Here is a 16,346-nt window from a genome sequence, read left to right on the forward strand (position 1 = left end):
ACGCATCCAACTCAGGCTCTCCCTCTCCCTCTCCAGCTCCAGATCCAGCTCCAGATCCATAAGGCCAAGACGAGGAAGGCGCGTAAGCTTGAAGTCACTGAAGTGGCGGAGACAATGAATCCTGTCAAATCAAGCCAACGCAGCGAGTTCGGCCTGGCCTGGTGTGGCGAAAACGCGCGAAGCGGCCACCAGATATCGAGAATTCACATTCAGATTCAGAGCCCACCATCCATCCAGTCGCCAGAATTCATCCTCCAGATACCCGATAAGAAGGACCGACCAACCGCCCTTTTCTGGGGGCGGGGCAACCACTCAGGTTGCCAAATCCATTAGAGTTAAATAAATTTTAATTTTGAATTCAATTTGCGAGTTAACTAGGTGGAGATGAGCTTGAGCGTGCTGGGTCCAAAAGCTGGCCAGTGGGTGGATTTAAAAGTTCTACTAGAGTTAGTAAAACATCAGGGGTAAGAAATGCAAATTAAGTTAATAAAAACTATGAAATTAGACCTAAAATTATGGTACAGACTTAAGTTGTCAGAAAAAGTCAAGTTTAATTTAGAAAGAGTAATATTATTAATATAATTTATAACTATATGTGTTATTTTTTTATTTGCTTTTCTTTTTTGCAGATGTGCAATTTGAATAGAGGGCTAGTAAAAAAGTTCCAATACACTGATTTTTCCCAAGCAACCCTCGTCAGGTATTTCGTTGCCCATTATTTTGCAGCTCAGCGATTTAAAAGTTCAAAGCATTCGTCGTTCTACAGGGACGTGGTTAACAGTCATGATAAAGGGGATTGTTTACATACTTTGTAATAAAACTAAATAACTTTTTTTTACCAATAATCCATTCATAACCTTTTTTAGAATATAATAAACATTATCTAATGAATTAAGCAGTTTTCCTCAAACATCATAAGCGCAGACGTTTAACAGTGCACTAAATATTTTATAATTAGCATAAAACCCCAGCAGATATGGCAGACACCTTTTCTATAGCTTATTATTAGGCTTAGATTATAAACACATTTCTGTATTGTTAGGTCATAACTGATGTTTGACCTGTAACATATATCTCGACTTCACTTGATAGTATCTATATCCCATAAAGAGATCTTACTCTAGATTACTTCCTGTAGGTTTAGATGGACAGTGATCCCTTGAAAAGCACACCCCTGGCTGATATCTCATGAGCGGCGAGGACAGGCGGCTCGCCGGCGACAAGTGATGAGTGAATGCAAAGAATTTGAATATTGTGCCGCGGCGGCAGTTGACATAAATCGTCAATGACAGCAACATCGCCTCTCCGTTTGGCCTTAAACACGCAACCGGGCTGGAGCAAAGGGATTGGGATTGGGATTGGGATTGGGATTGGGATTGGGATTGGGATTGGGATTGGGATAGGGGATAGGGGATAGGGATATCTGGGGGACTGCCGATGGGTCCTGGCTGGCTGGCGAATGGTGGAATGGGAGTGGCAAGTCCATAGAACACGACAGACAACTGTAATCCGCGCCATTGTATCGAGGATGATTGCTCGCGGGTCCGTTTGCGCCTGTCAGCGGCCCTTTCAAAATCAATTCTAATCGATTTGGGACACTTTGACAGCGCTTATTGGCAGCATGCGCGTGGCCGCGATACCAACAACACCTTGCCGAATTTCCGATGCCGGCGAAACGTCAACAGCATTTTGGCTCAAACGGCCGCAAGGTAGCAGCACCGAAAACAAAAAATACAAAATAAGCAAATAGGTGGGGGGGATTGCAGACAAGCACCGGGCTGCGGCAGCATTATCACTATCTCAATGGAAGCTGATTGAAAACAGATAATTAAAATCTTCTAATTAGGCGGCATGTTCACCACTGTCGGCTGTCGCTGGGAACAAGTTCATAAATCTTGCCCCCAACAAATCGTTTTGCAACATGAGAGAACATTACACGTAAGAGCCAGCAGCAGCCAACAAAAGACCAGCAGACCAAAAGAAGTCGCAAAAAGAGGCTGCCGTGTGCGACAATGTTGGTCAGTTTCAGGGGCCAAATTGTGGCTCGAGATTTTAAGAGGTTCGAAAAGTGCTTTTAATCTTGCAGATAAACAAACTAAATTGGCTAACGATACAATTTGTTATTTAGTCTATAAGGTTCGTAATTTAAAACTTGATTTTTCTTTTCGTTACGGGTTCTCTCATCAACATCGCTTGGCTTAGTTTTCCTCCCCTTTTTTTACTATATGCCTGAAAGTTGTACAGAGATTAATTAATACTAGATTATTTTCTGAATTTATACAGCTTACAAGGTCTAAAATATGAATTTCACTCTCGTCCTAACGAAATTGATCAAACTTTAAATTATAAATATATAACAAGAAAGATTTGAAATAAAATAATCTTTAGTCAAATTTCTCTAAGCCTTAGACCAATAAAGAAAAACTAACTTAGCTCATATTTGTTATCCCATGGAATAAAAGTGCTTTGTCTTTCAATCTACAGATTACTACAGTACATTTTTGCCTTCATAATTTATTTTTATAAGCCAAAGAAGGTATAAATACAGGTCAAATCTGGAGACAGAAAGTCTTTCGAGTTATTTAAAGCTTAAAGAAACGTAACCGTCAGAATTCAAACGAAAATGAAGAAAGAGAAAGGTAGGTGTACTTGCTTAGTTCATTTCCAAATTATCCGGCGTGTAAGTTATTCTACACAATTGGTTCGTGCACTTGCTAATAAATACATACGCGTTATATACGCAATCACATTTTACTTGGTTTGTGTATCAACTAATGTCAAATAGTGTGTATATGATAAATTAAACTTATAGTATAAGTAAAAATACACAAGTCGTAAGAGAAGAGACAGTCTGGCAACGCAGGAAGTCGTGAGTGTCTGACTGAATTCGCGGATCTGGCAGCACCAAACCATATATATTTAAAATAGTAAAAACGAAAGCCTAAAAACTCAAACATTGGCTAAATTGACGATAATTTTCTGGTATATCTCCACACCTTTCAGATATGTCTGCATGCAAGAACTCATCGTTATCGTGCAGAAGAACTGGCGTGTTATTCATTGGAGAGAAGCCCAAAGCGGGGACTCCCACATGGCGAATATAGCGACTATCAGTTCCTCCGGGAAAGACCTGAAGTTTGGTTAACAGACCTCTGAAAAATACGAAAATTAGAGATTCCGAGAACTAAGGATACTTCAATACATACAACTCATCAGTGGCGCTCTTGAAAGCCACCCAGAAGGGATTAGTTTCGTCCGTGACAGTGGGTGGAATGTGTCCTTTTCTCCAAATTGAACTAAACTCTAACTCAATATCGCCGCCAGCCTCTTCGCACCATTTGGCCAGCTGCAAAGCATTACATTTACTACATTTAAATACTATACTTGAATGTATAGACCCACATTTGCTTGGAACTCTTCGACATCAATATCCAAAGATAGCCGAACATCGAAGCAGACGGTTAGAAGTGGAGGCACCACATTGCTCTGCACTCCGCCATCCACAGTGGTCAAGTTGATGGTGGTCACATCGCCGATCTGCAGTTCCGGATTATCCTTCAAACGCTTTACTTGGCCCGCCCGGAACTGCATCATTTTGGCGGTTATATAGCTCAGCTTCTCGCCCGCCGTATTTGGCATCAAAAGCAAACCATGTCCTGCCGATCCACTAATTTTAAGTATTACACCTGCGAAAATGTTTAAATTAGTCAGAGCCTGCCAAGGATTTCCCTTCCACTTACGTTTCACGGTACGCTCGGCGTAGAAAACTGGAAACTCTGAAGTGGGCGAAGCTATTCCTTCATCCAGGGAAAAGCCTGTGTTCAGGGACTTAAAATCCTCTGAGGTTACAAAAGGAAACATTCCCTTTCTTCCTCCCAGTTCTTCATCTGAGTAAGAAGCTCTTGGGATCAAGAATGTGATCGGTGTAAAATGGATAAAGCAGTATGCATACCTGGCACAAAGGAAATGTGAATGGTTCTCTTAAATCTCGATCCACTCTTTTTTAAAGCCCTAATGGCTGCCAGATACTGCATTCCCACACATTTCATATCCTGTGATCCCCTGGCAAAAATACGACCATCCTCATCGATCTCAGCTGCAAATGGTGAATGAGTCCAGTTTTCGGGGAACACGGGAACTACGTCCATGTGGGAGTTCAGCAGAATACTGGGCAATTCTTTTTCAAGACCCTCCCAGGTCAGAACCGCCACGGGATTTTGTTCATTTAGTGGATAGTAGATTTTAATTCGTAAATCCAAATCCTTAGCCTGACGCTTCAGAAACTCCACACAGGGCTCTAAAATAAAAATTACTTTCAACATTTGTTTTATAGGCATTAACTTTGTTTAATATTTGGCCATTTTTAACTGCTCATTTTAGACTTTAAATTATTGTTTATTTTAAATTAGTTAAAGTTAATCACTTCGCTTTAGATACCCACCATAATTAGGGTTGGGATGCACACTTGGAATCCGCAGATATTCACGGAAATACTGTATCTCCTGATTGGAATCCCAGTTTGCGGCGATCATTGTGTTTCTATCGCGAGCTCAGATAAAACTGAGACCAAAACTGGAACTAGGTTATCTTTTTCTACTTTTGTTAATCTCCAGACGTACCTTTAATCTGCACGATAAAAACGAGCGACAGATGCCAAAGGTTTATCAAAGCCATCTCTTTGAAAACAAGTAATATAGAAGTTTATTTATATTATAGCCGTTATCATGTACAACACAGTAGATAATGGGGATATACTAAACATTAGCTACGTTGCTTATAATTTTCTGAAATATCTCCACACCCCTTAGATAGGTGTCCGCCCTGATAAACTCGTCGTGATCGTGGAGAAGTACGGGAGTATTGTTCATGGGGGAGAAGCCTAAAGCTGGTATGCCAACCTGACGAATATATCGGCTGTCAGTTCCACCAGTAAAAATCTGCGGTTTGATGGAGAGTTTCCTGAAGTATAAATGTTATTATTAGTATGTGTTAATCAGAGCTGATTCAGTGTAGAAGTCATACTTACAACTCTTCGGTTGCTTCCTTGAAAGCCAGCCAAAAGGGATTACTATCATCGATTGCAGTGGGCGGAACTTTGGGCTGCTTTTGCTCGTAGGTTATTTCGATGCCACCGCCCACGTCGTCACACCATTTGTTAAGCTTAAAGAATGCTCAAAGGTTAAATAGTGAAAGTCAAAGCTCACAAGATGACCTACATCAGCTTCAAACTCCTGATGATCCACATCCAGAGCCAAGCGGCAATCGAAGGCCACCATCAGCAAAGGGGGCACCACATTGCTCTGCACTCCGCCACTGACTTTGGTCAAATTAATGGTCGTCACATCGCCAATGACCAACTCTGGATTATTCTGCAGTCTCTGGACCTGAACTTTACGCAACTCCATCATCTTTCCAACTATGTAGTTTAGCTTTTCGCCTGCCGTGTGGGCCAGCAGAAGGGATCCATGACCGGCAGTGCCACTGATGTGGAAATAAACACCTTTTTTGTGGAGGAATAAGGGGGAAAAAGTCAGAATAATGTAATAAAAACACTTTGAGATTTATAACTGCCAACTTACGCCACACGGACCGCTCTGCGTAGAACAGAGGAATGTCCTCGCCGGGTGATGCCAAGCCCTCATCCATTCCAAATCCCACATTGAGGGCAACGAATTCATCGGTGGTCACAAAGGGCCGCATTCCAAAACGACCGCCCATTTCCTCATCTAATTGGGAAGACATATATATAATATGATCACATAGTTTTAATTAAATATATTGCAGTTGAATACTAACCCGACACAAAGGATATGTGGATAGTTCGTTTAAGTCTCGCTCCATTTCTTTTCAGCGCTCTAATCGCTGCCAGATACTGCATTCCCACGCACTTCATGTCTTGTGTGCCCCTGGCGAAAATACGACCCTCCTCATCGATTTCGGCTCCAAACGGTGGGTGGGTCCAATTTTCTGGGAACACGGGAACTACATCCATGTGGGAGTTCAGCAGAATGCTGGGCAACTCGGGCTCAAGGCCTTCCCATGTCAGAATGGCCACGGGATTCTGATCATTTGCTGGATAGTATACCGCCATTGGCAGATCCAACTGCTCGGCCTGACCCCTGAGAAAGGCGAGGCATGGCTCTATGGAGGTAAATGAAATGTTTGTTTAAATATATTATGAAACACTTGTTATTTATCGGACTAGTCTCCCGTCTTCCAGATACTAACCGTAATCCGGATTGGGATGAACACTCGGAATGCGCAGATACTCGCGGAAATACTGGATCTCCTCATCAGATTCCCACTTGCTGGATGACATTTCTAAGTAGCTCTCGGATTATTATAAGCGATCCGTTTCGTTTAAGAGCTAGCAGCCTACTGACTTGTGTTAGCTAGTGTCTGAGTCGAGTTCCAGTGCCCTACTACTAATACACTTATCTACGATCGTAACCCGAGATGTGGCGCACACAGATAATTTTATCAAATTGAGAACGAGAATTTTGGATGGTGGATAACTTGTTTACTTCAATGCCGCTGGGGGGATTACTTGCTGCACTCTATGGCTACAGTCAAAACTCATTGAATGGACTCCATTGTGTCAAATGTTCCTATTTCACCGGGATTTTTGCATTTTAAGTTTAGGAAAATAGAAAAATTTAATACAATATTTTTATACTGTAATCACGTAATTTTATATTTTTTATAAGCAGATAAATAAACAAAATGAAAGTAAAGAGTGTAAATAGTAAATTACAAATTTCCTCAATAAATTTTAAATTGTAGCACTACATCACCATTCCAAAGTAATTAATCATAAAGATTATAAAATTTTATAAATTTGGTTGTCTGGGTAGGGGTTTTATTTACCAACCCAAATTAGTTTCCACTCTAATGTGTATTTACTGTAGAACATTCAGCGTGCTCTTCATGTGTGGGTCTCCCTCTCTGTTTTCGTTTAAATTTGATAAGTATAAATGCATTCTAAGGTCGGTCAGTAGCTCTGTACTATCTGTGCCGATCGACTGCTTGCACACTGCTTTAACACAACCACAGCTTAAAGAACTGCTTCGACACCAGAGTTTCATACCTGCTTGAGCACTGCTTAAGACCAGTCTAAATTCAAATACAAATTCATTTATTACATTTACAATTAGTGCATACATTTTGGCGGCATGTACAACGAAACTTAAAGATTCACTAATGACTTATTTGCGAAAATACCGAGCTGCGATCCCAGTCAGATCCTCAGGCCTTGCGCTCAAAAAGGACGGGGAATGGCTTGTCCTTCGGCGCCTGCAGCCAATTGTCCTCTGAATACTTGACGTTATTCTCAGTCTCTATGACGTGGAAAGTGTAGGCGTGGCGACTCTTCTGCGATCGATTCGGCTCACTTTTGTGCACCACGTTTCCATGGATGAGGATGCAAGTGCCTGAAAGGAAAAGAGCAGTTCATAAAATCAAGTACATCATTTCACCACTAATTTTGCTTATGTAGAACATTTAGACAATTTAATTTTACATAAAAAGATATTTTGAAATAGTGGATTATAATTTTTTGCCTTTACATAAATAAGTAATTATTATTCTGTTTAGTTCCAAAAATGTTTGTTAAGTAACTTTTATAACATTTAATATCTTTCTAATTTTTGTTTGATCAACTGTTTAATTGCTTCGACTTATAAATTCTTTAAGAGAGAATGAAGCAGCTATCTAAAGCATATAAAATATATACCCTAAATTGAGTTGATATTTTGATATTAGACTATTTTTTTTTATAAGAGGATGGTATTGATTTCAAAATAAACTAGAATCAATAAACTCACCTTTAGAGACTTGCATCGGCGTGAAGCTGGACTGGGGATAGATGGGAGCTGCCCGATCGTAGACCATCAGTTCGCTGGCGTCCTTGTCGGGATTGCGCAGGTACCGCCTGTGGACGCCGCTCTTGTGCGATCCCTTGATGAACTGCAGACAGCCGTTCTGCAGGGTGCAGTCCTCGAGGGCCATCCAGAAGCCCACCGCCGAGTTGGGGTCCGTGTGCAGGAACCACGAGTCCTGATGGGGCGTCACTTCGCCGCCCACTCCGGGATTCTTGTAGATGTACATGCTCTGGCAGACGGCGGGCTTATTGTAGTTCAACTGCCAGCAGATCTCGCGAACACGGTTGCTGAATGTGATCGCATTGAAGGTGGGATGCTCCACATGCAGGGCGTGGCCCACTTTGTTCAGGGCAATCATGGGGTCCACCAACAGCTGACCCTCCTCGCCCACCGCCCCCTTCTCGAAGAAGTAGCGCACCTTGTCCCCGGACTCCATGAAGTACATCTCCTTGCCCTGGGCATCCTCCTGCTTTATGGTGCTGAAGATCTTCCTGTTGTTCTGCGGGGCATCCAGGCACAGGGCCCTTCCCGCCTGGAACAGGGAGTCCACTTCCTCGGGCGTGAGGAAGTCCTCGATGACAATATAGCCATTCTCGTTCAGCTGAAAAGAAATGGAAGCGGGTGAAGGTCTCCGTTAATTCACGAACGTAATCTCGAGCTACAGCTTATCGCCTGCGCCGTCTCGTCTGGCGGACCCGGCAATCTCCGACCGGACTCTAAGGGGGCTGGTGGTGTTATCGCACCAACTGACCAATTGACCGACTGCATAATGGGCACGCGCTTCACAATTACGAACCCTGGGGTATACTACTATATTCTGTTATTATCGCATCTAAGTACACTTTGACCAAAAAAAAAAAAGAAAATAAACATAAACATAAAGGTCTTAAAACAGAGAACCGAATATATTTGAAAGCACACAAGTTTTAAGGACAGACTAACCCGCTCGAAAAATTTAATTTAAAACTTATATATATTTAAAGAAGTACTAAAATATGCTCAATTTTATAACATTAACAAAAAGGAGAAATTTAATTTTAGTTTAAGGAATTTGTCTTCTGAAAACTTTAAATAAATTACACTCTGTGTATTAGTGGTCTTTGTTCACCTTTTTAACGTTCGCTAATTAACAAATTCCCGTGCACGTCAAAATGTTAATTCTGCCTGACATAAACTAAACCCACAGACCGAAATCCGTGCTCATTCACTGAAATCAGTCAACGTAAAATTAAAAATTCACACGTTATAATGGGTTGGCAACCGCAATTGAAATCAAAACACTTGGAAATGGCATCTAAACAAATAATGATGAATGTTCGAAGTGTAGTAAAAGCCATTTCTTTTCTGACAGAAGGGCAACAGAATTTCGGCTTGGTAAACAAATAATAAAATATATCATTTTTGTTGTGGGTGCTCTCTTACTTTTCTTTTCTCTGTTCCTGCTGGCCTGAGTGTGGTTAAATTAAATAAATTTAAATTGCTTGAGCGAGATTTTTGAAAATGAAAAACGAGAGTAAAAATAGTTGCCGTGACTCAAAGGCAACCTACGAAGAATCGCCGAACGAGCACACCTGAAGTGATCGAAAAGAGGGAAGCGATCGGGTCAGCTGTCGATCTGACGCTAACAGATCCGCGAAAATAAATCATTAGAAAAAAGGGGACTGACTAGAGGGGTATCTTCCGGAATCCTCTATGCATATGAGTTACAATAGCATGTGCATGGAAAATTACACCAGAGGGCCACAATCAGTAGTTGCATTCATCACGTATGCTGCCCGCATGTCATATAACAACTTATTTTGTAATCGCTTGAATTTGATAATCGCCAGTGCAATGAAGCTTATTTGTGCTGTGTTTAGCACTTACTTTGTAATCCACATGTTAAGTAATAGCTTGTTGAACTAGAACTTGGGTGTAGACTACGCAGAGAAAACAAATTTTAGACTTTATAGCTAAAACTTAACTTAACAAATTGTTTATTAAATAAAGTTGTGTTTCTCTCAATGCTGATTGTATAATTTCCAGCTTGGGTTCACCTTTATTGGCTTTTAAGTCCGATAAAAAACCTAAATCAATTTTATGCTGCATTGAATATTCAATTTCATTTATTTGTCGTTGCCTATTTTCAAACGAGTTTGTCAACAAACTATTCTTAACCATAATTAAGCCCCAGACTGGGTGGCATATCATTATTACGAGCCCCACACACCAACTGAAAACTAGTCTGGCAGTTAGTGTGATCGTTACGTTTTTTGTTTAACCAAATTTGTTTTTAATTTTTCCATAATCTGAAAACATTTCCTCAACCGGGCAACTTCGCTTTGTCGTTTCTTTATTCTGCAGCAACAAAAGAATGCTTTTCCGCCATCGAATTTTCCGAGCCAACGAAATGTTTATGATGCTGATGGTTGTAAATAACACGATGACTCTGTGGGAACAAGTCATCCCAGGATGGGTATGACTAACTAAGAGTGCTTCCAATAAATAATACGATGCGTTCCCAAATAGATTTGGGAAAATGGGAAATATTGTTCGATCGAATGTGAATGCGAATTGAATGTGATTACCCACCTCGTCCAACAATTTGCTATGCATTTTGTGTGCGACTATGTTTGTTTGGAAATTAATTAACAATATTACTTTTGTTTTCGATTCAAAGAACGCGAACTTCCGAACTTTTGTTTGGGGTTTGTCTTAGTTTTGCTTTTTTTTCCAGCGCTCGAGAACGTTTTGCACTGTTTGGCGTGGCTTTTGAAACTGATCGGTAGAGAAATTTTCGAAAACTCTTGAAAATACCAGACGGTCTGAAATCGAGGGAGAGAAAGAGAGGGAGAGAGGCGGCAGCTCCCACGCGACGCTTAACCGTTACATATTCTAAACATAGAGAGCGGGCTGTTAGATAACAGCAAGCAGCTCTGTTAACGAGCAGCGCGTGTCGTTGCCTCTGTTTTCATACCCTTTCGTATTAAAGACAAATATTATTTTGGTCAGACGCTCACAATTAAATAATATTTAACTTAATTTTTAATAATTCTCAACAGTGTCACCTGGTGACCGAATTGGAGAAATCAGATATATTTAATTATTATTATTTACTTAATAATAATAAAAGTTGCTTATAACCTATTTTTAAGACCACGATTACTTTGAAATTTTATCTAATAAAATGTAGTTTTTAATAACTTAAAGTAATTAAATGTTGCACTTTTTATTACAAGTAACACTATTACTTATATATAATCGTAACTTAATTGACCATAACATTTGAATTTCATTAAAATCTGAGTGAGTGTAATGTACCTTTCACAAAAATGGTCTGGCCGCATAAGAAGATGGCCATATTTATTTTATTGTAAGTGCAAGAGTATGAAAACTTCGACTTGCCTTAGTTCCATGCCTTCCTTTAATATTATTCATATTGGTCTTGGCAGTCGGCTTCTTTATCAGCCTTAATGTGTGCCAGTCTAGCCATTGACTTTGATAAATAAATATCACTTTAGATTGTTCAGTATAGTTTTGAGCTATAGTTGTGGCGCAATCTTCCAGATAATTCTGGTGTCCATCAGCGTGCATTAAATTGCTCTTTCTTTCTTTCCCTATGAAAAACCCAAATCTTTCCTTTATTTTCCCACGTGTGCCGGCTGTGTTCATCTGTCAGAGGTCTGGGTCTCCCACATGACTTCATTGTCTATTTGCTCATACATTCACATGTTTATTAGGTATCCTCAAGTCATATGCACATTTTTAACCGGCACATAGAAAAAAATATTGAAGTTCAGATTAGGCTAAAAATTCGAATATGCAGTGCTTACCTTAAAAATGTTTAGTATCAATAATTTGAATATATATCACTGCAGATTACGGTTTGAGTTTAGCTAGAATAAAGGAAAATACTACCTTAGATCAATACTCAATTTTCAAGAACTTCACCTTGAAAATCATATTTGATTTTTTTCTGAGTGCATTTTATGTGTGTCTGTGTACCAGTTAATTGCCGTCTGTGCGTGGGCCGTTATTCGTTTGTTTCTCCGTCTGACTTTTGGTTTTGTAACTGCGATTGCCTCATCGGCTTTTCACGGCGTGCAAGAAATGTATGCAAAACTATTGTTGCTCTATGGCTAATTGCAGATGCTTTAACAGTGGCTAACAAAGCTGAGAGACTTGCGTTTTTTATAATTTGAAGTAATTACTACACCTTAATTTGGTTCATGAGCTTCATTTAATGTGGACTTTCAAATAAATTGTGTTATGATTTTGACACTTGAAATTATTTTTTAATTTTTAAAATTGGCCCACTCCAGTTATTTAAAAAAAATTATCGCTAGCAATTAAAAATGACACAAACTTTTTATTCAAACTAATTCCTAAATAACTTTTATTTGTATTCAACCAAAACTCTTAGAACCATGTCATTCTCTGTGTTGTTAGCTCCATGTTAAAATTGTTGTTTTATTTACAAATACTTAAGCAAAGCAAACATGCTCCCATATTAGTTCAACTCATTCCAATCAAGCTAGCCGCCTATTTATTATGTGTTATAAGTATATTTCCTTGACAACTTAATTTCGGACTTGTCTGTCGCACTTGTCTGTAAATGCTCAAATATTTGCACCTCTTCAATGCTGTGTTGAGCAGTATGCACAAACAAAGGCCGCAAAGTGCCACTTTTTGACTGCACCTCGGCCCATCCAACATTCGGCATTCAGTCGTCCCCACACACCCACTAACTAAACCCGGCGACTAACCAACTGACTTAATTGCACAGAAAATGCCATAGAGAGTCGCCAAATGAAAATGGCAAGATGATAAATAAGCAGGCAGGAAATTTATGCCAGCCAGTAAAAACGAATGGCATATGCACATACTGTACGAGTACATATGTGGCTGTGACTTAGTACACGTACGTTTGATGCTGCATTCGCATTTCGCATCTATTGCGGCTCCACAAAAGATTAATTACCCGCGCTGCGGCCATAAATAAGGCAGGCAAATACAAACAGCGTTATTCGCAATGCAAAGCAAAAAAGTAAGTGCATGCTGTAAAATTCAAATTAGAAGCTGTGACCTTGACTCGCCGAAGAAGCGGCAGGTGGGCGGCAAGAGGCGAAAAGGGGCGGCAAGGTGTTCGCAGCTGAACAATCAAGTCATAAACAATGTGCAGCCAAGGGGCTCCCACTCCATCACCCATCACCCATCAACCATCTCCGATCGCCCATCGACCCAAGGTCATCTCTTGGTTTCATTGGTTCTTCTTGGCTGTGTGCGCGACTAATTAAATTAATTAGCATGCAAGGCACGCGATTGGCCTGGCTAAACAAACAAACTGATAACACATTCAACTTAGCTTTGTTCACATTGTTTTTGTTTGAATTTATTTTTGCTTTTTGGCCATAGAAGGTGAATGTTATTTTCGTTTCTGCTGACGATTAGAATGTGCCTTGTCAGCGGGCCGTAAATTGAGCTAAGCTACCTTTCCAATTTGCATACCCTGTAATTAAGTGGTCAGCGGTGGATCTGCTTATAATCACAACTACGGCCAATAAAATATTGGAAGCACTGAAATAAAAGCTAAACGTCAGTTTTAACAGAATCAACTTGAAAAAGTCTCCAAAGATATTTAACTTTGGTAATATTTAAAGAATGTTTTGAAAATGGTTATTATCAGTAAACACCTTTGTTCAAAAATGTAAATGTATTCGAAAAGCATACAAATATTTCTTACAGTTAATTCCAAATTTCATTATAATGTAAAGCTATTCCTTAGGGTAATTTTATCTTCGATACTCACAGACTACCTCTCTTTTGTGATTATTTTTTCAAATAGGATGTTGGCATTATGCTTAATATACTACATATATTTATATTTAATCTATTTATTTGGGACAGGCCCCCCATGCCGATCTAAACGATTCGAGCTTGACCTTAGACCGAGTGGCTTGGCAGCAGTATTGAAAGCTTGCACCTTGATATTCGACGATGTTTAAAATGCACGATGCAAGTGAGAGGAAATGCTGACGGCAAGCCAGGAAAGGGAAATGATCCCAGACGCATAGATAATGCACTAGATGCGGATCCCAGAAGCGAGCCACTTTCTCCGCACCAGAAAGATGATGAACTGGCCAGGTTTTCTTCAAGCACTGATCCCAGAGACGATATTCCACCTCCAACTGGGGGACATAAATCAACGATAAAATCCACCCAAAGAAATTCGCATAACAAAGGCTAATTACGCGACACGCTCGGACCTCATCATGGATGGATGTGGATGGTCGGCTTTGTTTGGGATCTCCTGGCCTTATCGTGGTCATGCATAATTTTCGGATCAATCAACTCGCCGAAAGAGCGGGACAGCGGCGACTTAGAGCCATAAATCTATTGGGCCCCAGCCGAGATGGCCATGCAAATGCGAAAGTGGCCAGAAGAAGACCAGCTGGGCAGCCAAAAGTGGTAGCTAAATTAATAATGTTTGTTCGTGTTTTTTTGTGTGCCTAGTGGTTTGGCCGGGGCTCGCTTTGTTCCCAATGCCAGTTGAGAAATTAAAAACTAATTTGATGGCAATTCAAATTACGCACATTGAGGCAGTCCCGCACTGGTCAAAAATGGGCCCTAAAACCACTTTTCTTTTTTGCCCACACACAAACTAGGGCATTTAAATATTGGCTAATTTTATTTTGGGATTTCCTCCATAAAATAAGAAATAAGTATGTTGTGCATAATTTAATAAAATTCATGTTGAAATAATTAGAATTAAGAATAAATTTCTTTTACAAAACGTAAAAAAAATAATACTTCATTAATTCTTGTTTAATTTTTATTTTTGTAATATTTAAATTATGAGCTCCCAAACACATGCTATTCTTTATTTTAAAAGGATTGTTTTTTTTAAGTGCATTTCAGGGCGAACCTTAATTTGGTTGGTAAAAAGAAGGGAGTTGGGGGAGTGGAAAAGGCGGCTGGAAAAAGAGGTTCCCCGATGGCTCCACCTTCGCAGCCAGTTGATTATGAAAGCGTTTTACAGCAACAACATGCCTTTTTGTTCGTCTGCCGGTCTTCAAAGTGAAAGAAGCATTAAAAGCGACCTGAAACATGATGACTGTCGGTAATTTATACGAAATGTGCGTTTTTGCCTCATTTCAGTATTTCCAGCATTTCCCTTATAATTACACGCTCCCCATGCATAATCGCCAATCACGTCGCCAGCAGCTCCACCAAACACCAAGTTGCAAAAATCAATAATAAACGGTTTTGGCACCACTTAGGCAAATCTGTTGAAACCTAATTTGAATTTGCAAAAATCATAACGCCGTTTGGGATATACAAAAATCATCTTTGGCCAGAGGTTATTGATTCGCAGTCGCCGTTGCCTTTGTTATTGCCACAAAAGGGGAGATTATAAGCCAAGCGTTATAAGGCGAACAAAGCCGGAATGCAGGCACAAAGCCCACAAAAGATTCAGGGCCTTGGCCAAGAACAAAAGGATGCCCAAACCTAGACTCGGTGTTCGCCTTGACTTCGTCCAATGTCGCCGCTTTGTTGGGCCCCCAGAAATTATCTTCATTTTGGCCGAGGCCCTAATTGAATTATGTAAGCGGGAAGCAAACGGCTAACAAGCGCTGGTAACCGCACACTTACCGTCTGACCTTTTGTGATCTTTTCCCTTTTTGTTCATAGCCGCCAGCGAAAACGAGCGATCCCAAAACTGTGAACTTGGCAACGTATCACGAATCGCCAATCTGTTTTCTTTCACCTTCGAACCGGCGATTTAATTCATCACGAAAGAGTTATCTAATCCGGTAATCCGGTAATGGCGGGAGCAATCGAAAGTGCAATCAAAAGAAAAACATAAACGAAAACAAATTGTTTTTAAATATTATTTAGTCATAAAAAGAGATAACATCAACACTTGCCAAAATAAACTGATCTGGAACAACAGCACAAACAAAATCAAGTTGAAGTTAAGTTGTGTTTGCTGAAAAAATTAAAGTAAATAAATTAATCCTTAAATGTTACTGATCTTAACTAAAACTCAAAAATAAGTTTCTGTTAATAGTATTATGTTTCATATGAACTTTATTTCATTTATTTTTTGTATTCTATTTATGTATTTTTTTTGGTGATATTTTACGAAAATAGAGGCAAAAGGGAATACACAAATTAAACGTGCAGGAAGTAAAAACTGCATGTAATGCCAAACGAAAGTGGGTATCGAGCATTCGAGATTTCCGAATCTCTTTGGGCCATAATTTGACTAAAATAAATTGCATGAGCAGTGAAACAAGTTCAACTCACAGAATAACATTTAATTTAAATTCACCAGCAACAAACAGCCAAATGAGCAGCGAAAAAAACACAAGAGAAGACAAGAAAAATGACAGAGGGTGTGCAAAAAAATGTATTTGACTTGGCCGAAAAGGCGCCGCGGCAGAAAGACGTTTGAAGTTTGGCGTTTTTTAGAGTTGGCTACGC

General features: G+C 39.9%; 2 protein-coding genes and 1 pseudogene across 2 annotated transcripts; all 3 read right to left on the reverse strand.

The window, feature by feature from the left end:
• Window positions 1–2,884: 2,884 nt before the first annotated feature.
• LOC128256285 (aminoacylase-1A-like) lies at window positions 2,885–4,560 on the reverse strand (annotated as a pseudogene).
• Window positions 4,561–4,651: 91 nt separating this feature from the next.
• LOC128256294 (aminoacylase-1-like) lies at window positions 4,652–6,420 on the reverse strand. Its single transcript, XM_052986592.1, has 6 exons — window positions 6,229–6,420; window positions 5,797–6,141; window positions 5,580–5,726; window positions 5,217–5,500; window positions 5,027–5,160; window positions 4,652–4,959 (listed from the first exon to the last, which is right to left on the reverse strand). Exons 1-6 carry the CDS (start codon window positions 6,317–6,319, stop codon window positions 4,755–4,757), a joined length of 1,206 nt encoding a protein of 401 aa, XP_052842552.1. The 5' UTR covers window positions 6,320–6,420; the 3' UTR covers window positions 4,652–4,754.
• Window positions 6,421–7,118: 698 nt separating this feature from the next.
• On the reverse strand, window positions 7,119–10,643 carry LOC128256300 (phytanoyl-CoA dioxygenase domain-containing protein 1). Its single transcript, XM_052986604.1, has 3 exons — window positions 10,452–10,643; window positions 7,824–8,481; window positions 7,119–7,430 (listed from the first exon to the last, which is right to left on the reverse strand). The coding sequence occupies exons 1-3, from the start codon at window positions 10,473–10,475 to the stop codon at window positions 7,246–7,248; spliced, it is 867 nt and encodes a 288-aa protein (XP_052842564.1). The 5' UTR covers window positions 10,476–10,643; the 3' UTR covers window positions 7,119–7,245.
• Window positions 10,644–16,346: the final 5,703 nt, after the last annotated feature.

Source organism: Drosophila gunungcola, chromosome 3R (genome assembly GCF_025200985.1).
Source record: "Drosophila gunungcola strain Sukarami chromosome 3R, Dgunungcola_SK_2, whole genome shotgun sequence".
In the NCBI taxonomy this organism is placed as follows: domain Eukaryota; kingdom Metazoa; phylum Arthropoda; class Insecta; order Diptera; family Drosophilidae; genus Drosophila; species Drosophila gunungcola.

Coding starts and splice junctions, on each gene's coding strand:
- LOC128256294 (XM_052986592.1), bottom strand. CDS start 6,319: ATGTCATCCAGCAAGTGGGAATCTGATGAGGAGATCCAGTATTTCCGC. Junction 5,727..5,796: donor CCACATATCCTTTGTGTCGG/GTTAGTATTCAA, acceptor CTTCCCAATTAG/ATGAGGAAATGGGCGGTCGT. Junction 5,161..5,216: donor ATCAGGAGTTTGAAGCTGAT/GTAGGTCATCTT, acceptor GCATTCTTTAAG/CTTAACAAATGGTGTGACGA.
- LOC128256300 (XM_052986604.1), bottom strand. CDS start 10,475: ATGCATAGCAAATTGTTGGACGAG. Junction 8,482..10,451: donor ATAGCAAATTGTTGGACGAG/GTGGGTAATCAC, acceptor ATTTCTTTTCAG/CTGAACGAGAATGGCTATAT. Junction 7,431..7,823: donor GCCGATGCAAGTCTCTAAAG/GTGAGTTTATTG, acceptor TTTTCCTTTCAG/GCACTTGCATCCTCATCCAT.